At 42.4% G+C, this 26804-nt stretch overlaps 1 protein-coding gene across 1 annotated transcript in view; it reads left to right on the top strand.

The window, feature by feature from the left end:
- The first annotated feature begins 359 nt into the window (after positions 1-359).
- Positions 360-26804, top strand: part of LOC139285864 (unconventional myosin-Ic-like) — a 54134-nt gene continuing 27689 nt past the window's right edge. Inside the window, exon 1 of the mRNA XM_070906536.1 lies at positions 360-449. Coding sequence (XP_070762637.1) covers positions 360-449 — 90 coding nt within the window. The remainder of the gene's footprint in view (positions 450-26804) is intronic.

Raw genomic sequence — 26804 nt, forward strand, 5'->3', positions numbered from 1 at the left:
GATCTCTCATGTCAGGAAGTCACGTTTCTCTGTCAGGTAAGAGATAGAGAGAGAGAGGTAAAAGATACTCTTCATACTCATGTAGGAGAGAGATTCATGACCTACTCACATGTATTTCTGATGAGAGCGAAGGACTCTGACAGTTGCGTGTTTTGCTTTTCAGGCATCTCTTTGGATAGTCTTCTGGGCACATTCTCTTTCTGCCTGACCTAAGGATTTGCCAAAGGGACCAGAGGGGAGAGGTGCAATATCTTTCCTCTGACACTCCTGTCAAAGTGTGAGAGGCACCAAGCGAGACGGGATCACTTTAAGAAAAGGGACGGGAGAAGAACAAAAAAAAAAACGTGAAAAAGGCAACGATGATGGAATTGAGGATCCAGCTGATCCCAACAGGGGAAATCATTCTTCCTCCGGGGAAGAACGGAGAAAACTACTGCCACAACTGCAAGGTCGGTTCGCACACTGTGGCCAGATCTGGAGTCAGATTTTTCCACTCGTCCTTCATTCCGATGGGTTTTTGTGCAGCTCAGTGGGTAGAAATGGATGCTGACACAGCTGAGGTTATAGGGTTCATCTCCCACAGGGATGAGGTTGAGAGACATTTACATATTTGAAGAACTGTAAATTGCTTCAGAGTATACTGTCTGTCGTGTGAATTGCATTGATAAATCAGAGCAGCTGTGGTCAGGAAGTACGTTTAAATCCCATTTGGCTCTGAGCAGCGCTCTCAGAATCATAATAAGCAGCACTCATAGTTAACTATACATGTAAAAATGGGCTGCCTCTGTGGACTAACACATAATGTGATATGAACACTTTATTGAGATGAATAGGATGGGATTTATGCAGAGTCGCAATCCATGTAAACATAACTACATTTGCTACATCAGTACCAAGAATCCTGCTGTTAAATAGAGCAGATACGAAGCCTCTTTAAAGAGTTTAAAGTTCACAGTGCATGAAATATCAATTCCACATTAAAGGTGTCTATCCTGGATGCACAATGCATTGCAGGCTCTAAATAGTTGCTGATATTTGCACAAACACAGACATGTCACAGCAAGTGCAACTACAATTGAGATTGATAGCAGAACATTGATGAAATTAGCTGTAAAAGTCAGGTTTGGTGTCCCACAGAATGAATTATAGATACTTTATAGGGTCTTTTTGGGTCAATATATTATTATATAATATGTTTTGAGAAATACATTCTAGAAGAAGCAGAGATACAGATTTCAGCATCAACTGTAACCTCAACAGACCAGAATCTAATGCAGCCACACACGCAGCTTTATGGAAGTGCTAAATTGCTGGAGTATCCCTTCAAAGATACTGTAGGGTTACACTCATTTTTAATCATGGACGTCTTGAGTTAGCATGTAGCTTCTGCAGTTTTGTCTCAGTGATTTTTCCATACAGGGATAACAAGAGACATCCATTTCTCTAAAACATGATGTGTTACATATTTGTCTTACGTAGGAGCGCAGTAATAAAGTCTGCTGATGTCTAATATCTATATATGTAGTATCTAAGGGATGAAGGGAGTGGGCTTTTTAAAATCAATCCTCCCATGGTATAAGGTAAAGCGTGGGCTGACACAGGGCTGCGATGTGTAGCAAGAGGAATGTGGTGCAGTTAATGCAGTGTGCCGGTCAGTGATGATCGGGGAGGTGTGGAATGTACTGTAGCCTGGACGGGAGGAAACGACAAAGACATTCCAGGACACAGCTTCATTTTTTTCCCATTCCCACATTCCTCCAAGGTCAAATCACCCTGCGTCTCTGAAGGTGTGTGAAAGGTGTGTGTGTCGGGTTCATCAACTGTTTACTAAGCTATGACCAAGACCCTGTAACCTACGTATCATTTGGCATCCAACCTTCCTATACTGATTAGATTTCTCGGAACAATGACGTATAGGGTTCATGTGGCCAATTCAGTTCCCAAATCCACAGATGACAAGCTTTGTTGGTAAGTTAAACAAAGAAAATATTGTGGAGTTAACTGGCACTGAAACAAATGAAAATATTAAGTGTGCGTGGCTAAGTTCTGGCAGTTTCCTGGTTTTCAAAAGAAGTGGAGTGGGGAGGGTGAAGGTTCGGGGGTGGAGGTGGTGGGTCAGTGTCACGACTGGCCTTTTGTCCAGTAGTCTGTCGGTCTAACATTGCCTTGTCAACAGGATACAACCTCTGTGTGTGTGCGCGTGTGTGTGTGTGTGTGTGTGTCAGTGAATGCCATTGATGGTGGGTTGTTCGAGGCTGAATCGATCACTCCCCCCTCTGGCAGTGCAGCCATATTACAGTCCATATCTGGCATTGGCAGCCAGCTGACCAGCTGGTTAAGGTCACCTTCACATGGACACGGCACATGTTGCATAACTCTGCAATAATACCTGAAATGATAGAGAGGCTGCTGGGGCTTATTTTCTTTCTTTCTTTCTTGGCGAACACGGTAGTTGCACTCCCAAACGTTGTTATGTGAGAGACCTCCAAACAGATGCACACTACCAGGGCTGCAGGTTCTGCTGAGGACACGACGTCATGACCTCAGTATTTTTAGCTTAAGGTTTAACAAAAAGTAAGCATCCTACAATTTAAAACTTACACATGGTGGATATTATGTAGGGTAATGTGGATATTTTTAGACTCATTCTTTTTTAAATGTGACTTCTTTAAAGGGCCAACAAAAATAAAAAATGAAATAAATAATTCAGTAGACCTTCTTAGTCATGGTGAATTCTAGTGAGTGAAAGTGAAACTTTTTCTTAGGTTGGGACTAGGGACATCTTACCAAATCATCCAAGGACCCCCTGGAGATGTCCAGACTCCATTACTGCTCTAGATATTTTAAGAACATTACACGTTAATGATGAACACTTTTCAGCTCAAAATTGCAACCCATCGCCTCATGCCCACATTACTCATAACTGGTGTGACACGAAGGAGGGGACTGGACTTCCTCCGGCTGCGGGGAGGAGCTCGCCGGCTGCAGAGTCAGCGTGAAGGTGCAGTGGCGGCTTTAGTGACGGTAGAGGGTACGAGAACTCTTTGAAACTCATCGCGCTGCTTATGTGAGCAGTTTGATGTGACCCTGGCATTTTATAATGCCACTGTGCGTAAATTGCAGCTGAATGACGCTGGATACACCCTGCACACAAAGTAGCGACAGCGCCAAACTCCGTTCAAATATCGAGTTATTTTAACGGTGTTTTATACACGTGTGCACACCGCTCCCTCACTGTAGATCATCAGTCAGGGGTAAAGTAGCTGTCATGTGTAAAAGTTAAAGTGTGCCGTTTCCCCCTCTGGATTCTACTGATTTGTTCAGGGTTTTAACTTGTGCTCAGGCAGGCGTGTCAGTTTGCGGATTAGTATCAAATATATTTTGAATGCAGTTTGGCTTTGATATGCAGGGGCCAGGTTATTATTCTCTCCCGCTCACGAAAAGTGTCTGTATGTTGTTCCACTTAAATCCAGAGCGAATGGGGCTTTTCGCTTCGCTTTATCTTATCACGGGACATTATTTTCACAAGACTACCCAATGTGTGTGAAGAAAGGGGAGATCTGAGGACAGCTGCATTTTTTTTTGTCCACTAGACAAGAAGATAACAAGGCTGCCTGGTTATTTGCCTGAAGTGTTTGTAGAGGAAACAATGACGGTGCGTGGCTCGGCTAAAATAAACCATATCACTCATGCAGGAGCTATGGGATGGGTTCTCAGTGAACTTCCTGGTATTACAGGGCTGTTCTGCCCTTAAGTGAAAGAAAAGGAAGGGGGAAATTGCCACACCACTCCCATGGGGGTTTAAGGGGAACTCAGTCCCAACCAGACCGCAAACTGCCATATTCGTATTAACACCATTATCTGTCATTTCACCTCTGACATATTAAGGCAGCGTCTGGTACTATGGCTATACCGAGGAACCACTAGAGGAGGTGAAGTCCTCTGCTGAGGCTGCATTCTGGGAGAAGCCACAGTTGTAACAGAGCCCACAGTGGGAGCGCTGGTCTGGACTGGGAGTGGTGGGAAGGTCAGGAGAAACCCGGCAGGACTCGCACACAGTACTGTACGTTACCTACAGGCGCACACCAGTCTGACTCACCGACTGGGCTGACACACTCACAGCGGAGGGACTGAACCAAATCTCTCCACGGGTCTATCTGGACGACAGGAACTCATTCAAAGAAGAGAGAGCAGTACGCGGGTTTTGACCTCGGCTCTTTTAAGGTATGTTTTGTGTTAAAGCTAACGTCAGTGCAAACACCTAGCAACTGTCCGCTTACCGCGCATTCTTTAGGCGTTACTGTAACGTTAGCGTTACTGCTGCTAACTGTTAACTTTCATTTACGCTAGCTTATCGTTAGTGTTACTGGGTGTTGTATTAGTTACAGTGGTGACATTTGGAAAGTTTCTGCAGAGTAATTTGTGACATTGCAGCATGCTTGAGCGAGTGGGCGGAAAGCTTTGATGCGTGCCATATGGAGAAAACGCAATGCCAAATGCCGTTCAAAAATGTGTCAATTTAATGCAGTGTAGCCTGCCGGCAACTCATTCTCTCGGTAAAACACACGTCAAGACCTGTAACAAATCAGTTAGAGCCACTGTTCAGTTCTGCGTGTGTCAATATGTTCAACATGTCAATTTTGTATTACGTTTACGGAATTTATAGCTAACGTTAAGCGTTTACACTGTCTGATGTTGCCGTTACTCCATAGTTTCCCCACCACTAAGATGTCGAATTAGGGTGCGATAGAGGTTATTATGAACTAACCTAGCTAAGTGCAGAAGTTTTCTTGAAATACGGCGTTATATGTATTGTTTGTGCCGGTTTAAATAATTAATGCTGGCTATGATTTCTGAATAGCTATGCGTTCCGTTTGGGCTGGCATTGGTCAGTAGAGTTAAGCAGAGAGAATTAAATCAAACATTAGGTGTATTTTTGAATGAAGTTTGGTGTCATGTCTGTCTTTTACGTGTCAGTTATCAGGACTTTTAGCGCCGGTGAACTGGCTCTATGACGGTCGTTGAAGGCAGTGTTGTGAACTTTTAGCCACGTACTGGTTTGGCTTGTAGCCTACAACTTGAAATCATTCAGGTTGGGGCTGTCTTTTTATAGATGCCAGACAGACACAGATTAAGTTAGTTCATTAAATAGCTAACCTCACAGCCCATCACACCCGTCAGAGCAAAGCTGCTGTGAAGTTACTCAATGTGTCCCTGTCATTAGGGAGTGGAGCATGTGTCCTCTTTAAGTGCAACACAAGCCATAATCAATGTTGTTGTGGTGAACAGTTGGCAACCATTCCCATCATTAGGATTTCAACTTCTAACATGTTTGCTGTTTTCCCTAAAATACCAAATTCACATTCAACATTGGTCAGTTTCTACGTTATGTATTTTCCTCCTATAAAAACATTTCACTGTGGCTGAGAAAGTGTCTCTGTCAGCTTTGTCAACATTCCTGTCCACCTGTTAATGTGTGTGTGGTGTGTACATGAACACAAGGGAAGCACCTGGCATACAATGCAACCTGTTCATGGCCAAACACAAGAACATGTGGTATTAATGGACAAGAAATCGTATCTAATGAAACAATCCTTGTGGGATGCTGTAACTGAAAATACTGACATATATATATATATATATATATATATATATATAAAGCAATGCAGACTTGAATTAGTCTCTCATCCTGGTTTTCTCACCGCTGTTTACATTGGTCTTCAGCTGTTCGAGAAAGTGTCCCTTTTGGCCTTGTAATCTGCTGATCTTCATCCTGACAAAGAGTGCGGGAGATTACCCACCCAGCGGGGAAGGAAAGGCAAAATAGCACTGTACTGTACATTGGGAAGATCCACATGGAGATTGAAACTAGAACGGAGAAGTGTGATGAAATGAGCAAGCATGGGCGGCATATTCCTCAGGGGTCAAGCTGCTTAGAGCTGTTGCTTCAAGGTCACCTGGAGGGCAGGACCTCCCAGCATTCATTGGCTGCCTGCAGCTGCCACTTAAGTTGACTGTCACTGTGCCGTAAGTTTGATGTAAGCTCCTTTAAACGACAGCTTGTTATTGGAGATGATTGGCTCTGAAACAGGGCTGCAGAGTAGCAAAGACAGCTGTGTTGTAGAATTGGCCTTGCACAAATCAACCTAATATATGTCTAATTTAAGAACACTGGTGGCTCTTAGGAGAAAATGCACATTGCAGAGTATACAGCATGCATAGTCTGCACCATTATCCAACTTGGCACAAAGCACACATCAATGTGCTGTTGTCAATACATTTTTCCAAAGCAGTTCCCCCTGTTGTTTAGTCCCTGGTGAGATTTATTTAGCTGCAGTTTCCATTGGACTGATGTGGCGCAGATGCTTTAAGGCAGATTTTTCCCTCAGTGCTTTGCTTCAGGCTCTTTTTAATCTTGATGGGCTGGGTTTTGGTGATATTTCTGGTTCGTGGCTGTGACAGAGTTGTGGCGAGAGTGGTGTTGGGTAGTGTGGGGTTAGAATGAGCTTTTACCCCAAATGTTAGCCTGCTTCTGCATGGTTAGGCATTTTCCCTTTGGCTCTGTATACTTATGTAAGCAAAGACACGTGGCTTGTGAAATGGGTTTGTATGTATTTTACATGATTAAGATAATGTTGGAATGATCAAGAACAAAGGCTGGATGTCTTTTGCCCACTTTTTCATTTTATTCGAGGAGCTTCTAAGGTTTTAGTTTGGTTGGTTTGACTATTTATCTGATCAAATACCAGTCTGACTTTGCCTCCATTGTTATGGTAAAATCTTTCATGGCAGATTCTTCATCTTTCCCATTCAGTTGTTTAAGGAGTATGCATCTGTTGAAGTAGTGAACTAGTAAAATACATTATAGGGAAACTGAATGTGCTAGGGGATCCCAAGAACCTTCCCATGGACCTACTTTGAGAACCACTGCTTTCTATTTTGGCGGATGTAAGAACTGCTGTTGACAGGGTGAAGGTTTTCCTGGTCATGTAATACCTCAGCTACAAGTTGTGTGGATCCTGGGAGGAACCCATAGGATACACCTGACTGCTTGGCTGTTAGCCAGACCTCCACCTTCACCTCTACAACAGGAAAGGCTCTCAAGCATGCATATGCACTCACCCGGAGGCATGTACTTGAACTGCGTTATAGTAAATGCTCAGCGGGGGATTTATTTCCACTTTTGTGACCTTTTTAATGTGAGCCTGTCATATCAAATGTGTGGACATCAACAGATGGCATGGCTGCTAAATATACAGTTGTCATGCAGAAGGAGGTTTACACTACACACAAATGAAAGAAATGGGAATAACACTGCCACCACAGCAGAAACCAGGATTTAGTTCCAAGAAGCGATGTGTCTAGATTGGCAACCAGCACAGTTAGCAGGGTTGGGAAGCCGGTGAGGGATCATGCATGACCTTGTAACTGCACAAGTGACTCCTACTGGTTGATTGGGCCACCAGCACAGTGTTGTATTTAGGCATACATGTAGCTTTTTCAAATATCATGAATTTTACCATCCTTTCATCAACCACCATTGCTGTAAATGCTGAAATCTTTTGCTTTAGTTTGCACTGGAAAACCAGCACCCTCGCCCTGTAGTGCCAGGCTGAAGACCAATGGCGCTTGGCAGAACTGAATGCTTTGCCAGTAGAGGCTGCCAGTCTTCCTGGTTAGTTACAGTCTTGGTTTTAGTTATGTTGCAAACATAATGTGGAAATTATTTGTAGATGTTCATGGAATAGTTCATCCTTTTTAGGAAATATTATTTGCTTATAATAGTGTGCTTAAGAGGTGCAGGCAGGCTGATTTTGTTATTGCTGATCAGAGACGCTTTTTTATGCAAAGCTAAGTTGACCTAACCAGCTGCTGGCTGTAGCGTCATATTTATCATACAGATGTTAGCCCGATTCTTTAGTTGGAAGCCCAAGAACAAACTGGAGCAATGTTCAGTTCTCAGATGTAAACTTTATTTCGGTCACAGGTAAAGTAAATGCAGCGCTGGGCTCGGAGTGACAGAGCTCTCGCAGGATCTCAGTCAGAAGTGATTCAGTGATTCACATTTATCTTCTCGGGCTGGGCCTGCCCTGTACAGAGGTTGGACTTACTGAAATAAATCATGTGTGTATGTTGGTGGTACGGCGTAAATCTAACTGATAAAATAGAGGAGTTTCAGCTATCTCCTGGTATGAAAACCAGTTCTAACCAGTCATATTATCTTCAAGGACATACATTGTGCTTAGTAGAAAAGTACAAAACAAGATCCTAAGTTCAGTGAAGAAATACAGAATACATACAATCAGAATACATGATAGCTCGAAACATAGCCAATTATAACACAGACATGAGAGTTTTATTATCTAACTCAGAAAGCGAGTTTCCCAAAATGTCGAATTATTCCTTTTAAGATGCTATGTATATTACTTTTTAATGGAAGACATGGGAGAGCAGGTAGGAACAGGAGAAAAGCCTAAAGTGATACAGACCAACAAACTGCTAACTTCACAACTCCATGTATAAGTTCAGTCATGGGTTATACAGCTGTTCCTCGTCATACACATTAAGCAAGACATGCCCAGTTTAAAACCCGGCATCTGTGAGTACAGTATGAACCCAAGCGTTAAGATATGGTCCGGGCTTTTGACATGTTGCTCTGATAACATTAAGCACAGTTATCACTCTAGACTAAGCCAGGAATAGGACTGATAAGGTCCTAATGCAACAGCAGTTTGAAGTGGATTCATGGCCTTTGTACCCATTTCTTCAGACATGAGTTATTGAGGGGAAAATCTGATTTTATGTCTAAATTAGATTTTATGGGGATATTCAAAATGTTCAAATTTGACAGTCTTCCTCTCCATCTTTTTTCTAGACTTGGAAAAAGGACACTTAATATTTGACACTATAACAGTTTCTCAGCCATTTGTTGTATCACTGAAAATTCTTCCCCAGCGGTGGTCATGGCAAATCTCCATCAGAGGTAGATGACACAAACAGGCTAATGTCTGATATTTAACAAAAGACCAGCATCCACAAACTGATATATGGATCTAACACTGTGGTGAGGTGAAGTAATAATTAAATTGAATAAAATGAGCTTTAGTTGGTAATGTTGGTGGAATGTTTGGGAGGCTGTTTAGATGATGACTACCGCAGATAGAGACTGTGAGTATGTGGGAAGTTGAGTCAGACATCGAGATGGGAATGTTTTGGAGACATTGTGCAGAATTGGCTATTGATCTAGGCTTTGCCAGACAGACAGCAGGAGACACAGAGATGCAGAAATATGATGAGAGGTAGCATTCGCATTAGAGAAAAAAATAAATAGAGAGAAAATAGCAGATAAAATGGAAGAGTTGAAATACATTAAAGCTTCCCTTAAAGTGAATGAAGCTGAGGGGTCAATTTAAGTGTAATGAAGTGTTAAAAGGAGTTCAGTTAAAGTTGAAGCACTGAAAGGAGTTGACATGTCAGCCAAAGTGTAGCTGATAAACAAGCTAGAAGTGTTAGTAGATTTACATACTGGGGCTACATGTCAGTTACATTTAAGTTTTAAATATGGATTGTGCCTTTACAATTATGTAATGAAAGTGATCATTACTCTCTTTACTGTTGCAGCAATGTAGGCATGTTTTTACGTAAAGGTTCTGCCAAGTGTCTCAGATGGTTGAGAGATCCAAAGTGTGTTGGAAATTCTGCAGAAACACTTTGTAAAGTAAGAGGGTCTAGTAGAATGGAAGTAATGAGGGTATGTGTCTGGCAGTGATTCAGACTATGTGTTACCTGTATGTTGATGACTCACAGCCTTAGAGGGTGTGTGTATGTACAGTATGTGTGTGTGTCTGGTTAGTTTTAGCCCGCTGCTGTGGGCAGCTGCTTTAGCTTTTCCATGCAATTCTTTCCCACATCCCAAAGCTAGCCCAGCGGTAGAGCGAGCCCCGCCCTGCTGGGAATAAACGTTATGAGTGACTGAGTCCTGCTTCTCCTCAGTATTACAGCCTTGACTGCTGTGGGACTGGAAACCAGCCTGGAAATGAGTCAAAATCCATCCACGCCAGCTTCACTGCCATTTTTGTACATGCAGCGTGACTGAAGGCGCTGGGAAATCCTCAAGTGACTTGAATATGAATGCTAATGACAAAGGCTTCAAAAACAGTTAATACAGTACTGCAGTTTTCATTTTCATTTTGCTATCACTGCTTTAAATTCCTTTCAGTTCAAGTATCTCTGACTTGATGAAACGGTTTAGGATGTGGCATTCATCTGTTTATCTGTTAATCCAGAGCATTAAAAATCAGTGGAGTGGATCACACGTGCAACACACTGGAAGTCAAGGGATTTAACCAACATAATCAAGACATGAGTATACTGCTAAACTGCATGTATATTTGGTAATGTGTTGAAAGAACACTTGAAGGACTGTTTTAGTCCCTTTCTTTGACTGCCTTCGTCCCTCATTCTAGTCTGACAGGATGACGTTGGTGTCAGCTGAGGACAGGACTGCTCATTCATGTCTACTTCTTACAGTGCTGACTAGCTCACTTCCTAATCCTGCTCCATTCTACACTCTCACACACACACGCCCTCACCTGCACACCTTCACTCAGATTAACCAGATAATACAAGACAACTGGTTATCCCATTTCACCTGCTCTTGCACATCTTCAGGCCAGACGGAGAAGAGCTCTGTGTGAGTGTTTGTGTGTGATGGAACATGTGGGCCTAATTTCTGTTTTGGGGATGTTCTGTTGAAAAGGTTCATTTAATCCTGTTGTACAATTCTGGGTATTTAACCAGGACATTAGAGCACTGAGTAATTCTCTTTAATTTTCCAGAAACCTATTGCACATTAAGCCCTTGACCCCATGTACAATAATAGACTATGATGTTTATTTGAATACCCATTACTGTGAGTCATTGTATTCCAGCCCAGCCCTCCGCACATGGAGAGGGTAGGTGGCCTAAGGAATAAAAAACACTCTCCTTACCCCCATAAACTGTGTATACCATCCCAAAATAGAACTATGACACAGCAAATGTACCTTACAAAATATTAGGACCACCTTCAGTTAGAGAGTTATACCCGTTTATGACTTCAAGCTAACATGTCCTCCATGAATTGTCTGCGTTCACCTGTTGAGCACCTTGTATGTTTTGTATATTCAGTGTGTGTGTGATCATCCATCCGTCCCTGTAATCATGACAACCTGACCTAAGCCCTCTGGATCCTGTACCATATCATACCTGTAATTATGAAATCAGCTCCTCTGCTGTGTACCTGTGATTTTCCAACTGCAACTATACTGCCGGTGTCGAGACACACCCACCCACTCTGTGTTTGCTGTGAAACGACACCAAAGGCAAATCTCAGAGTTTGTTGAAACATGGGTGAAAATGGTGTGTCAGTGTTTGTGTGTGTGTTGGATTGATGTGCGACTCTGGAGCACATTGGCACGTTTTCAGGCCGCTCCTACTTAAGCAGAATTCAACAGGCGGAAATAATCACCAAACCCCTTTTTAAACTAAGATAAACTCCAGTTTTACTATTTCTCTCTCTCGTTCATGTTAGATGTGTTCAAATCGAAAAAGTGAGAATGAGCCGTGTTTGTATCAGGAGAAACTGGAATCTGGTGGCTGGAGAGAAAAGGTTGGACTACGATAAATAGCATAAAATGAGCTTGATGGCTTGACTTAAATTCCATTCAAACACAATTTACTTTGCCCTGTGGGTAACTAATAGCTGCCTTATCAGGAAAGTTCCTGCTGGAGCAGTTTCAGACTTCATCTTTTAGGATGTTGAATGCACCGTTTATATTGTGAACTCATCAGGCCAGTCTGTTACAGTGTAGCGTTTTATAATTGCCCTTTGTTCATACATGCATTTTGTACATGGTTAGATTTCATTATTAATTAGAAAATTAATTGACATATCTAATAAGCAGTGCTAGAGGCTCTGTGAGTTAGGGGCTACTCGCAGGGCTAGTTGGTAAACTACTGTAGCTGGCAAGCTAACCGCTAACATACAGGCAAGCCGGGAACATGCTAGGGCTAGTCAGTCCCAACAGCTCTCCAGGCTTCTTTCTATTTCCTCTTTACTGGGCCGTTTACTCCCCCCTGGTATGTCCATCATTTCATTCAAAAGAGTTATTGAAGCGGGAGTGCTCTTTTGTGGAGCAGTTTTTACTCACGGAGGTTAAATAAAACATGATGGAACGCAGCTAATAAGCTGTGATAGCTTCCTCCATTATGGACTTTCTAGCTCTCATTCCTTCAAAGGTCAGCACTGTCAAGGTGGCTTGCTATTGGTCAATAGTGCAAATCTGTGCATCGTAAAACACGACATGAAACATTTGCATGGGATTTACTTTCTCTCTGCTAGTGATTCCACTGATTTTGCCACACAATATAGCCATTTTAAATGCTGGTGTGACTGGGCCTTTAGTCTATGGGCAACGCATTTGTTGTCAGGCTTAACACTACTATGTATTTTCAGAATTACTCAAATTGTGCTTATTACCAAAAGATCAACAAATGGGGTATTCTGAAATGGGGCTCAGTTATTGAAAAACAAATCCTCCTGCAGGACAATAGGAGTACTCTGAATGGGCAGTGTAACGTAGTGGAAAGAAACCGTGTGTTTTCCATAGCCTTGACTACAGTGACAATAGAGCAAACATCCTTGGTTAAGACCATGAAGGCTTCCTCTCTCACTCAGTACCTTTTTGTTAACCTTTAACTGAGTCTTTCCATGGAGCTTTGATAATGCCAGTACAGTATTAGCAGGTGTGGCCTTGGACCCGGGGAGAGAGAGAGAGGGAGAGAGAGGGGGATTGAGAAGAACGAGGAGTGACATGAAGGAAGAGTATGAGGTGGTGGAGTAGGAGGTGGAGTGTGGGAAATAGCAGAAAAAGTGGTGTATAAATAACTTGATCTGTGTTGTGAGGATGAGAGAAGGAACACTGCATGTGTTCAGATACCAGCAAAAAGAAAGCAGCCTATGGAGCCTGAAGGAATGCAAACACAGTTGACGAATGAGATTTAAGATAGCTGGTACAAACTAGGCTTTCACTGATACGGGTTTCCGATGGCTGATACTGATACCTGAGCAATATTCGTTCATTCCTCCTCTTTGCTATTGGAGGTGAGAGTATGCTGACGTGTATCCCAGCATGGATTGAATCTAAAGCCAGGTAACACCCTGTAAAGGACAGTTCATGCAGCCTTGTGAAATCCTTATCAGACCATTCTCCCTTTTCACATTAACCTGTGGAAACCATCTTGGGTTAGGAGGTTAATGGTCACCTGTTTTGCAATATTTTCCATTGCTGCAGCGTCCAATTTGGGCTGCAGAAGCCTGACAGTGTCAGCGATTGTATAAGGTTTCCTCAGGTTTTGAAAGTCTTAACGTGTCTAATTCTCCTAACCGAAGATTCGATACAGTTAAGGAGTTTAAGTCATAAATTCAGTGTTTAAGGCCTTGATTTTGCAGTGCCATGGTGCACTGCTTTAGTGGGAAGTGTGTCTACTAGTTTGCTCTTGCTCTTGTGTCTATGGTTCACCCAGAGGCTAATTCCCAATGCTTTTGGTGATGCCCTACTTTTTCTCTAGCGCCACCAGCATGTCAAAGTTTTCACTTATCCTGTGAAATATCTCCTTGTCTACTAGATGGATTGGCACCAAATTTGGTACAATCATTGCTTGGTCCCCAGAGGATGAATGCTATTGACTTTTGTGATTCCCTGACTATACATCTGGTGCCACGATAAGGTTCGTATTTTTGGTTTTGAGTGACATTTCTTAACAGTTATTTGATGGATTTGTCTCCCTCAGGATTAATTGTGATCATTTTGATGATCCTCTGACTTTTCACAACGACCTCTTCACAACCTGCAGAATTGCTTTCTCAGAGAAGCTGTGTCAGTCGGCCAAACTCAAACTGGGTGTAGGATGTCATCCCATGGTCAGCATGTTAACCTCTTATGCCACCGGGATTTCACAGTTGTTTCCTAATTAATGTATTTTTGTCCTCAACACAACTGTGAGCCGCATGCCTCCTAAAAAAACACAAATAATCAATGTTCACTAACATACCACTGAAGCCCTGCCCAGCCTAACTATGACAAGTGGTTCGATGGAGTAGTGTGTGTGTGTGTGTGTGAGGGAATCATCTGCTGTTTTAAAGGGAGAGTTGGAACAACTGTTCTTGTAGATTGGTCCCCAGGGGGATAAAATGATTGTGGGTGTGACATTGAGGAGAACTTCACAGAGGACATTTTGTAGCTGTTTATTGTCTGCTACATCATACATATCTGCTCCGTACGCCACGTGTTCTCCATTGAGAAAATATCAGAAGCCTAAAGCGAGAAATGTATATTTCATATCTTTTGGTTTCATGACGGCGCCCCCCCCAGTTTTGCATTAGGTCGTAATATCGTTAATCAGACTATTTGTGCACAAGTTCACAAGTGAATATCAGTTTTTTTTGTTGTCAGTGGCAAGAATTCAAGGTGCCATCTGTAGCATTTTAATAACAATAAACATTAGCTACAGGAATATTGAGTCGGTGTAATTATTGTACAGTCAAGGACAACAACTTCTACTGGCCTCTGCACTACATTTCCCATAAATCTGTATGCTACTGGATAGATGGAAAACTCTTACCACCAATACCACAGGTGTGTGACAGAGGCTGCTCCTTGTTTACATCCACACATGGTCCCTAACATGTCATCACCATGGGGATGGCTGGTGTGTGTGATTGTGGGTTGTCTGGTCGCTGCTGTAACCAAATGACCTGCGGCATCCTGAACAACAATAGTGTGTGTGTGTGTGTGTGTGTGTGTGTGTGTGTGTGTGTGTGTGTGTGTGTGTGTGTGTGTGTGAAATGACTGTAGTGAATGGAAGATCCTCTAAGCATAGTGCAGTGAACATGTGTGTGTTTGTGCCTATAGAGCAGTTGTCTGTGTGTGTGTGTGTGTGTGTGTGTCTTCTATCTTCTATCCCAGCAGCCCAACCCTTGGTAATAAATCTCTAAGGAGAAGATTCCAGAGATGTTGTAATGAACTGTGTGCGCCCCAAATTGCTGAGCTGTCCTCTCGTGTTGGGAGAGGGTCTGTGTTAAGTTACTTTCTCCAGAGATTCCTCTGAGTTCAAGCAGTTCACACATAAATTCCAATCCATTTGTCAGGTTTAATGTAGGTGGATGCTGACATGTCAACAGCACTTTAACGAGAAACCGATGGCCTCCGAGGAGCCAGCTCTCCAAACTGTCACACTTCCTTTAAAATCTTTCTCTTTAATATTTTTTAATCTTCCCAGCTAATAGTCCTCCCGCCCCTCTCGCTCCGCCATATGCTTCAGTCAGTCCCTATGTGTAAAGACAGCTGAGCACTTAAATGACTCTACTGTGTATATATATATATATATATATATATATATATATATATGTGTATGTGTGTGTGTGTAAAAGTAAAAAATAGAGGCACAGATAGAAGTAAGAATGGCCCCAAGATGAATGGCTCAGCTGTTATTAATGTCCAATCAGCAAAGAGGAAGTTCCCGGAGTAAACAGGAAATTCAATGTTTGGAAATGTAGCCACTTAGTTCAAGCTGTTATAATGCCAAACAATAACTGTGGACTGGATACATGTTGATAGGCCCACATTTCTCACAGTCACTCAAATCTGATGAAATCCTTCCTTATTTACTTTGTGCAATTCAAACATTATTGGCTGCAATTTTTGTTTGGTGGTTCAACCAGCTGGCGTACAAGGTAGTGACTAAAGGGATGGAAGAGAGTAGGAACAGGAAGAGGTGTGTGTGTGTGGGGGGGGGGGGGGTGTTGAATGGTTTCTTTAAGGTAATATCCCAGTTTCTACTTTTTGTTTTTTTTATCAGTGTTACATTCTTCTAAAGTAGCCTTTAGACCCTCATGAGGCAATACAATTGCATTAAGAGCCATATAACTTCCACAATTGAGGCAGATTTCATCCCAAGTATCACTGTTAAGTAAAATCACAATGACTGACCGAACACACTGACTTACAGGACAATATCCAGTTTTCAGTTAAGGGCCAAACGTGTAAGTGCTATTTTGCTAAGTTGAATTTAAAGGCACTGATTATTAGCTCAAGTATCTGCCACTTAACGTCTAAAGAGTAGTAATCAGCAGTGGTATATTAAGCCTGAATCAGTCCCAGAGTCTGTTGTGCTGATCTGTATCACGGGCTGGGCTGCAGGGTGCGGGCAGGACAGCATTGTTTTAACATACAGCTAAAGCTCTTCTCCATATAAGGCCTGCTGGGTATAAATACAACCAAGAGGCCCTCTGTCCATAGGGGAGGAGAAGACTGGGGAGAGATGTGGAAGAAAGGGAAAAAGAGGGGAAGGAATGAGGGCGAGATGGAGAAGGGATAGTAGAGGAGTAGCAGGATAGATATGCACTGTAGGTAGAGGAGGGTGGGAATGGGGGTTGGAGAGGTAGAATGTTCCCAATGTTTTGAGTTCTTTCTCAGCAAGTCACCACCTGCCCTGTTGACTGGAAGGGCCTGTCGACTGTGGGAGAGTAGAGTGTGTGTCTGTGTTTTCTTTTACCTCTATGTCTGTGTAAGGGCCAGCCATTTCCATTAGAAAATAAAGACACTGTCAAGCAGTTACTTATACATTAAGGTTCATGTGTGTCCGCGCACAGTTATTCCACCATTCCCCTTGAATCACTGAAATTTTGTAGTCTACTACTTGCACATTATACACATTGTACTTACCAGTAAATCATTCTTCACTCTTGCACTATTGTAGAATCTGTTCTAATAATGTAAATAATAATTTAAAGCCCCTATGTGACATGATTTGAAAATGTCTGACTTTGGTGCCATCCAGTGGTAGTATCAAAAAGGACTTGCTTCCGACCCTTGGACACTGAGATAAATGGGCTAAAATCATATGGAGCGTACCGATTCTCACCACAAAATGAATAAAGATCTAAATGGTAAATAAGCAGAAATGCTATGCAGCTGAGTGTGGCAGTTGTGTGCAGACAGGTGAAACATTACACAACTGCTATACTTATTTTGTAATCTTTCATTTAAAACATTATGATTATGTAACTGTGATTTTTGTAGTGATTAGTCGATTAATGGATTAGTCGATCGTCATAAAAAAGCAATTATTTTGATAATAGATTAATCGCACAAGTCATTTTTCAAGCAAAAATGCATTAAAAAAAGAAACGGGTGGACATTTTTCACTATTTTATAGACTAAACGAGTTAACGGCTCATCGGGTAAATAATCTGCAGATTAATCGATAGTGAAAATAATCGTTAGCTGGAACCCTACAATAATTCATTGCAGTGTACTTATTAAGGTTTGGCAAGGAGTGCTAGAGCCAATGATCTACCAGATACATGGATGATATTGTATTTATTAAATACTGGTCAGTTTGAACTGAAGTTATGCAAAAGGCTGGTTTATTCCTTTAGGAGCACATTATATTCTCCAGGCAGACATTGTTCAAAGTATGTCTTAACAACTACACTGCATACTTACATTTATTTATCCTTTTGTATTATTTCTTTCACTTCGGTGTATGTACAAACTCGCCATGAAGTGTCACACTTCACAGTTCTTGTATAGTGCCTGTATCACGTTGATGACAACACCAGCTGTAAAAACCCCAAGTTTAAAATAGGGTGTTAATTTAGAGCATGTTTTGTGGTTGGAGCCTCATATCAGAGGTTATAATCAGTCTGGAAATTCTGTAGAAGAGCCGGCACCGGCTTCCATTCATCCACACAGAAATCTCCTCTGGAAGATTCAGCCTAGGATTACGCCTTTATGGAAGACGCTAGACACTTTAGGAAATGCCTGCATGACCAAAGTGCTGCCACAGTGGAAAAGTGGGTGTGTATGTGTGTAAAGGACAGGGAGTGGCTCCATGTTTGGTGTGTGTGTGTGAATTGAAAAAAGTATAGCCCAGTTTCCCTTATTAACTTAATTTCAATCCTGCTGCTTTTAGTCTTTTGTGTCTTGGTCTCACATCTGTTCACAATGGAAACATATTGCTCTGCTATGGTCTGGTACACATGGACACACACACACACACACACACACACACACACAGACACAAGTTGTGGTGATTCATTTAACCCAGAGAAGTGAGGGCAGCATGAGAGAGGAACACTAAGTAGGTTGCAGAGAGAAAAAGGAACAGTTTGAGTGTCTGGCTCCTGGGAACCCCCTTGTGTCAATATCAGGCTGGACCACGCTGACAGGCCACTAGTTGTGTCAGAAAACCCACACACTCACATTCACGCTCATTTACTATTGAAGTCCTCCTTACTGTGACACTTTCACCATCTGTCACCAACTTCCTGCCTCTCATCCTCTTTCTTGATTTCATCGAATTTCTCTCTCTCTCTCTCTCTCTTCTGCCCTCTCTTCTCTGTTTCCCGACTCTTGTTTGCCGCCCACATGGCTTGCATTCTTTCACTCTGACATCACAGCTGCCCCGCACTGCCATTTATTTTTTCTCTTCATTTTGTTTTTGTTTTTTTGCCTAACTCCCCTTGTACCCTCCTTCCCTTCCCTCTTGACATTTCATTTCTTTGAATATTGGCAAGGAACTCTCTAGGTTGGGTGATTTTAAAGGCCAATGCGGGACTAAAGCAAGTGATTGTGTGACACCTTGCAACAATGTGTGAGTGCAAAAGATTGAAAGAGTGGAAAATGGGAAAGGAGAGTGAGGGCAATCGTGTGGGAGAGAGAGAGAGAAAGTGAGAGGTGAAGGCAGGAGATGGTGATGGAATGACAGTCTGGGTAATGTCAGAATCTTGTTTGCATGAGTGTGTTTTGAGAGATTTACAGCTACTTAAACAGGCATTTAATGGTTCAAAGGGGCACATTGAGACACTTTGTGTTTTCTTTATTGTTTGATTTGTAGACGGTGGGTTAAGGTTCGACCCATCTCTGGCTTTTCTCTCGCAGTTCACGTAGATCGTTCTATTCCCACAGCAAAGAAAGGCCAAAAGTTCATGCAATATTTATTGTCAAAGCTATTTTAATGACTTGTATTAGTACCAATTACAAGACTGGCTTTGTTATTGTGGAAGAACCTGTGGAGTGTCAGGAAGAAAGCCAGGCCTGCTGGAGAGTAACAATACACAGAAACAGCCAGAGAAAGATTGAAAGAATGAAAGAGTCAGGTTAAGTGTTGGCATCAAGACCTCCAAGCCGATGATTTACGAGGGACAGGGTGTCCTTGGTAGGTTATTGGACAATCTCTCTTCACATCAACAGCCAAATTGACCAATAAGCCAAAATTCCCCAAAACTAGGTGTGTTCCTTTAACATAACAGCTCAGAGGAGCAGACATATTGCTTTTGGTTGACAGCCAGCTATAACGTAATTCTGCCCACTGGGACTGAGGTTTTAGATGACATGTAAAACGATTCTTGAGGATGTTGTAATAGAGACGGGTGGAGTCATCATATGGACTGTACTGTCAATGTTCCTATAGGGGACATTACTGTAGGGGTGTTTTTGTTTTATCAATTTCAACCAATGAAACCAAATGTAAAGATCAATTTTTTTATTTTCTCATCTCGTCTCAACTGTAGGTGCGCTAACATATTTTGATGTGCTACTTTGCCAGTATCGTTCCATCTCAGGCTAATCTTCCTGGCATTAAAGACAATTTGGGTTTATGGTGCTATTTAGTAACAAGGACTGGTCCCATGTTGTATGACTGATGTCATAGCCCAGTATATATCAGCATCCCTAACGCCTGGGATTAGTCAGTCTGATGAAACCTTTACAGCATAGGCTGAAAATGAACCCATGCAACCTTTCGATCAAGGATGTGCTCAGTATGATGCAACAGTGCAGCACTGAAAGAACTAATCCCAAACGCTTAGAATATGATACTGCAGATTTTTGCGTGAAGTTACTTATAGCGGATATTGCATATTCAGTATTATTTTTATAGACAAAAATTCCCTCTACCCCCCAAAATACAATTGTATTATTATAACGATAATGAGGCAGCTCTTGCTTTGAATGCACTTTGTGTATCCTTGACGTCCCAGTGCTCACTGTGTGTAACTCATTGGAATCACAAGTGATATGAGGCCAGATGTTGCCGTGTTCATTCAGCGTCCGTTCAGTCAGCGTCCCACTGTGACTCAACAGGTGTAACAAATAGAGGTAATATTGAATTTGATAATGACATTCAAATACAAAAACTGTAAACTGTGATGTGTATCGGTCGTGACATAACCGATAGCCCGGATCTGCTTAGTAAGGTCAGTATCTGTGCGGCTACAGATCCGGCGTATCGGGTCAGTGCACCCCTAATATTTATTGAAAGGCCAATGTCTGCCTGGTATAAGAGCAAACAGTGCCACGGCCTAATACTAGTATAGAAAACGATAACTTTATGAAATCAATAATTCCCCTCTTTTACTAGTAAGTGAGTGGTCATGCCTCCTGTAGTATTTATCGATATTGTTAGGAACATGGTTTGTTAAATGGAGTACTTAGCATGTGCAATGTTTAAATGGGGAAATCCTCTCATGACACAACTTTATTGAGCAATATTTGGTGCATGTGAGTCATTATTATGAGCACAGAGTTTGACCTGATTGATTTGAACATGTCCTGGAAATTGATCTTGTGGCACGATGCATTGTGGGTGCTCCAGAGGGCAACCCGCCATGTGTGGCAGCAGTTGTCTTTTGTTTATATAGAGCAGATGCTGTGGACGTCACGTTACGTTACGCTTTACTGTAGTTGCATTGTAGTTAGTTGCCTCCCAAATAATGAATGAATGAATGAATGAATGATCCAAATACAAATTGGTGTGGATTTAGAAAGGAAAGATGACACAATCTTTAGCTGTACTGGCTAAAGCTGCAAGCAAGAGAAGACAATACTGCAGATGATCTTTCTACAGGCCGAGCATGTACAGTGCAGTTTGCTATTAGCTTCTAATAAATATAGCAGATTAGTTTGGCATGATGTTACATGACGACACGTTCCCAAGCCTTATTTCTGGACTGTGTGGGCAATGGAGGGAGAGTGGAAAATTGCTATATATATCCAAGATAACTCTGAACAAACTTTGCTGGAGAGGAAGTGAGAGAGAGGAAAGAAGTATTTAAGGGGAGGGGAAGAGAGGAGAGAGAGAAAGAGAGAGAGTGAGAGGGAGCAGGAGGGGAAAGTCAAGTTCCCATTTCTGATTTCCCACGGAGTCAAGATCTCATGCGTTTTCCTGAAAGTGGTCAGTGGGATTTAAGCTTTTTTTTCTTCCCTCAATCCAAACAACATTAATTTGGTGTTTTCCCCCTAAGTGGTGTATAGAGAGGCAAATCAACATGGACTATGCTTTGCTATTGAGCTGGTTCACACTTTTTTTGGCTTCTTTTAATGACCTAACACACATCTAAACACACATATTTAGTAAACCCTGCAGTCAGTAACCCTTCAGTGATGTGGACCGGGACTATATAACCACACTTTCCTTCTAAGTAAATGAAGTAACACATCTGATGCACCTGCTTTGGCACTGCTGGTCAAAAGGTTGCATATGGCGTCAGAGAGCTTGACTCCTCCGCTGGCCAAATGGCAGATATAAGACAATGTTTGTATTGTTTCCATGGCTTTATGCCCCTCATAGTGCTTTTATGTCTCATGATTTAAAGCCTCAGCGCTATAAAAGACACATTGAATATGCTGTATTGTAGCCTCAGCTAGTGTGTGTTGGCAAGAAGGGCTGTCAGGGCGGTATGTGGGCGGAGAGGACAGATTCTTTTTCTGGTACCAGTGGATCATTAAGCTGATAATAATTTGTTATTTTTCTTTTTTTGCATCATTCTTTTGGTGTTTATGAATTCTGTTCCATTCTATGTAACGTACACTTTACCTCAAAGAGTTAAGTTCGAATGGGCGGAAGTGGGATAAGAGAAGTGGATAAGAAAGAGTCTGACAGCTGAGCGAGATACTGGTGGTCAGATACAGCCCCTCCTTCCTCCAACTCAGCACAAATATGCTGCCTCAGCATGAGCCTGCAGAAACACACACTCAGACACACACCTTTACAATCCGCCTACTTGCCAGAAGTCAGTTTTAGCCAGAGGCAGTAGCACAGATGGCTAAAACGGACGAATCTAGTCGATGCGTTGGGTGTTTAACAACTGCAGCCCTCTATCTTCTCCTGTATCTTTGCCTGTTTCCTGCTGTCTGTCCAGTGTATTCTCACACAGTGGTGAGAGAGAGAGACACACACGCAGACAGAGAGAGAGCGTCTGGTTAACATTACTCAGATTCCTGCAGCAGGGGCTCTGATTATACTGGCAATGAATAGAGAGAGAGAGAGGAGTGAGGGGGGTGGCATCAAACGAGGTGTACAAAGTTTAATCTCTGACGCAGATACTGCTGAGCCCAGTACAAAGTGTGTGATTTCTCTTTGATGCTCCTATTTTCAGTTATTTTCAGGTCTGCCTCAGCAAAAACCTAATGGCCCCATATTGAGTATCATTTAGATGGGGGGTGACCAGTAGAGGGCAGTGTGGAAGAGAAACAGTGTATGTGAGTCCCTACGCTGTCCCTGTATTACTCTTTGATAAGAGATGGAAACTGCACCTGCCTGTCTGTGAAGGAGTAAAGTGAAGCTTTTTGCTGCTATTACAGCCCATGTTTAATGATTCTTCATAGCTTGGTGGTTTGTGCTGCTGTGAAGAACTCTAATAATTAATGAAAAGTGGGTTATTTTGCTCAATTTACCAGTTACCGTTTTGTAAAGAACATTTGTGCTTTTTGTTCTGAGTGGAGGAGCCACAAAGAAGCATGAATAGAAGCATGAACAGAATGACCTTGACCGAGTCTTTACCTGCGCTCTGTGAGCCTCTGAGCTGACTGAGGGAAATGGAGATGAAGAGGAAGATGACGGCAGTTCAAATATCTGAAACAAGTGAAATTAAACCCTTTCTCTGTCTCGAGGTTTACCTCTCATTAGCCTTTTCTTTCCTCCTTCATTCCCAGCTTCTCTCTCCTTTTCCACCAGTTCTCTTCCCCTTTTCATTATTTCTCTTATCATAATAAAAACCCTATTGGGCACACAGTTCTGTCTTCTCAGGTGTGTGTTGGCAGAAGATTAAGTTTGCTAAGATGGACCTAGAGGCGTGGAATATACCAGCATGCGCCACGTCTTTGGATTTATGGGCCTATTCTCTTGGATCAGCAGGAAGGAGCAGGTCATCCTAATGAGGCCTATAAAACCTGGCTTTCCTGCTGTTGCTCCGCTCTTTGAAGCTTCAGCTTGTTGCCTCTTCACCACAGACTGGCATGCCCCACTCTGTCCAGGATCAGGAACTCTTGAGGTCTCTTTCATGTCTGAAGCGTATTAAGGATATGTCCTTTGGTTTTGTCTGTAAACTTGATTTCATAGTGTTTCTATCTCTTTCCCACCTTTATATTTGAATGAAAGGAGATATTGAACTTGCTACTATAGACATCTATCTCTTCTACTCATAATCCCTTGTGTTTTTTGTTGTTGTTAGTTGTCCGATGTTTGGCATTGCTTACACAGCAGTTTTCTTAAAAATGAATAAAACAGATTTAAAACTGATTCATGTATCTTGGTACATGAAAGGAATAGTTCAACATTTTGGGAAATAGGCTCATTGGCAATTTTCTCATCAGAGATGAAAAGATTGATATCATTCTCACATCTGTCCTTTTAAATATATACCTACAGCCTGGAGACGGTTAGCTTAGCTTAGCATGAAGACTGGAAACCAGTTGTTGACTCCAAGAAGTCACTGAGCCTGGCCAGGAAATTGTCCAGCACTTAACCCTCCATAACTCCAGCAACTTGTCGTTTATACTCTTCTGTTTTTGTACGAATTCAATATATATTATATATACATATATTTTTACCTTTGACAGAGCCAGGCGAGCTGTTCCCCCTAGCAGTCTTTATGCTAAGATAAGCTAATCATCCCCTGCTTCAGCTCCATATGCTTCAGACAGATATGAAAGTGATATCGATCTTCTCTTCTAACTCTTGGCAAGAAAGCCGATAAGCGTATCTCCCAAATTGCTGAACTATTCCTTGAAGTTGGGGCTTCCCAAGTTCAAATTGAATTGTCACCTCAATAAATAACTAAATCCAGCTGACACTGAGTGAAAAGCTTTGCTATAAGCTTACAAATAGATGATTTTGAAACTCAGACAACAGGTCAGGCCTCAGACTATCCCACATTAATGTCTGTGTATTAGTCCCGCAACTGTAGTGGAAACTTGTCTTCCTCTTTGTTCTCGACAACACACGCCCATTGCCTGTACGATGTCAGTTGTTATTAGTGTTAACAAGCAGATGCATTAGTCTGCTTAGGCCTTTGATGTGCAGCGAGTGTGTGTGTGTGTGTGTGTGTGTGTGCGTGCAACACTGGTCTGGAGTAATTACACTCTGTAATGATATCGGACTAATGATGGTAAGTCCTTGTGCGTGCATGCGTGCGTCATAGTATACATGTATGTGTGGCTGTGTATGATGTGTGTGAGCTCGGTCTAAGAGGCACATTTATGGCAGTGGGACTCTTGGCTGCCTGTCGGGTTTCTGCTTCAGCTTGTAAATCGCAGAGTGGGGAGAGCAGGGAGTGAAGGGAGGAGGGAAGGAAAGGAAACTCTTTTGGCTCAAACAGATGATTATTTATTGGCTCATGCTGCATCTACTACTTAAGAGTTTCCCTTTTTCACACAAGCACGCTTGGATGCACACACACACACACACACACACACACACTCCTTACCCCTTTGGCATCAGGACACATTTTTCCTTTCTCATCCTTTTTTTCTCTCCAGGGGTGGTTGGGGCCAGATGTGTGTGTGTGTGTGTGTGTGTGTGTGTGCATATGATAGGAGAGCTGGTTGCTCTTTTATACACTATCTTTTCTTAAGAGCAGAAAGAGAGAGCAAGAAAAGAGGAAAAATTAGAGGAACTATGGTAAGTTTTTTAGCATAAGTGGATTGAGGAGAGGGCGACAGGGGAAAAAAAGTAGAGCGAGAGAGAGGGAAGGAGGGGGGTTGTGTGTCACCTAACACAGGGACTATTTCCTCTGGAGGGAGGGAGAAGAAAAGTGGGTGAACGAGTGGCGAGCAAGAGAGACAGAGTGAGGTGTGTGTGTGAGCAGCAGTAAGAGGAGAAGCTATGGCAGCTGGCTCTCAGGACGGAGGGGAGAGCTTCTAAAAACAAACTCTCGGCTAAATAGTGGTCGGACGCGGCGCTGGAGGCCACATTCTTATAGCTGGACTATCGGCGCGGTGGGAACCTAAAAAAAAAACCCCGTCCAAAATCCCTCAAGAGCAAGACAGGAGCCATGAAGTACAGACCTTTGGTAAGACACCCAGCCGCACATCTGTCCTGCAGAAAAAGTCAGTCAGAACGTGGAGGGGGTAATTGGGACCCTTTTTCATGGTTTAATGTTAGTCAAGAATTGCTATTCTACTGAGTGTGAAAGGTAAGGAGTTGTGTGTGAGATGGGTTTACTTTTAGTCAGGCTATTGAAGTGGGGAATGGAGTTTATTGCGGTGGAAGAGAGAATTTTTAGGAGCTGCTTAATTTGTAAAGAGTACCCACAGTGGCATTGGAATTGCGTAACAACCTTGACAGTGTGCTCTTGAACTTGAAGGACGCAGGTGAGAGCGAGGCAGGTGAAAGCCAGAGCTGTTACAGCCTGCGCTGTTCACCGTGCATCTCTTTTCTCATTAACTTGACTGCTTTTAGTCCCTCTCCTCCTTGATCTCAGCATCTTTCTCCACCTTGACTCTGTATTTGTCATGTTGATGTCAGAGCTATTTGAATTTGAATCTGTTTGATATCCAAGAGGGCGTGTCCTCATCGCTGTGTGTGTGTGTGTGTGTGTGTGTGTTTGCACCGCCCGGGGCGAGGCAATCACATGGTGGTGTTGTGTGGCCGGGCAGCATTCTTTGGCATTGACTGAGAGTAAGAGTCAGCATGTTAATCAAAAAAGTGTGTGTTGATGTATTAGTGATATATGAATGTGTGTGTGGGGGGGCTTAAAACCTCCTTTTTGGTGGTGAAAGTATTTTCTCTTACTGAATATGCTGGAACTCGTTCTTCAGCAGTTAAACTTGTATAGAACTACTTTCCCTTTCTATGCATCCATAAGGATTTGATCCATTTTACAAGCTTCCTCTGCTCCTATAACTGTGTGTGTGTGTGTGTGTGTGTGTGTGTGTGTGGAAGATGGAGGACTGACAGACAGTACAATGCACTGAGAGATTCCTGACACAGTTGTCATTACTGCCTGTAGGGCATCTGACTTCATTTCAATAGGTAGTTTATGTTGGGCTCGCCTCGCTCTCTTCAGGCTATCCACTCCAGTCACTCTCTAGACTTTCTGCATCAAGGCTAAGTTGCGATCAAGTTTGACAAGTGAAAATCTTCTGAATGACTTGGTAAACGAGCTTATTGTACCTGGAATACAAACCTAATGCCTTGAAAACCTCAAACCTGTTTCTCCATGGAGTATCGCTGGGCTCGGGTAAGTTAGTGTTACTAAATTCTTGCGTCTGACTGACTCGTAAAATGTCTCGTGAAAATTATTAATTTGTGATTTGAAGGTTCAAAGTAAAGTTAGTTCCTCTGACAGAGTAAAGGAGTCATGTCAGTTTATAGTTGAGCTTATGCAGACTACACTTTACCAGCCTGCTGTAAAAGCTGCTAAGGCTCAGTGAAACCAAGGTGAAACTCAGCAGCCTGTTTAATATAGATGAGTGAAA

This window comes from Enoplosus armatus, chromosome 5, assembly GCF_043641665.1.
Source record: "Enoplosus armatus isolate fEnoArm2 chromosome 5, fEnoArm2.hap1, whole genome shotgun sequence".
NCBI classification, from domain to species: domain Eukaryota; kingdom Metazoa; phylum Chordata; class Actinopteri; order Centrarchiformes; family Enoplosidae; genus Enoplosus; species Enoplosus armatus.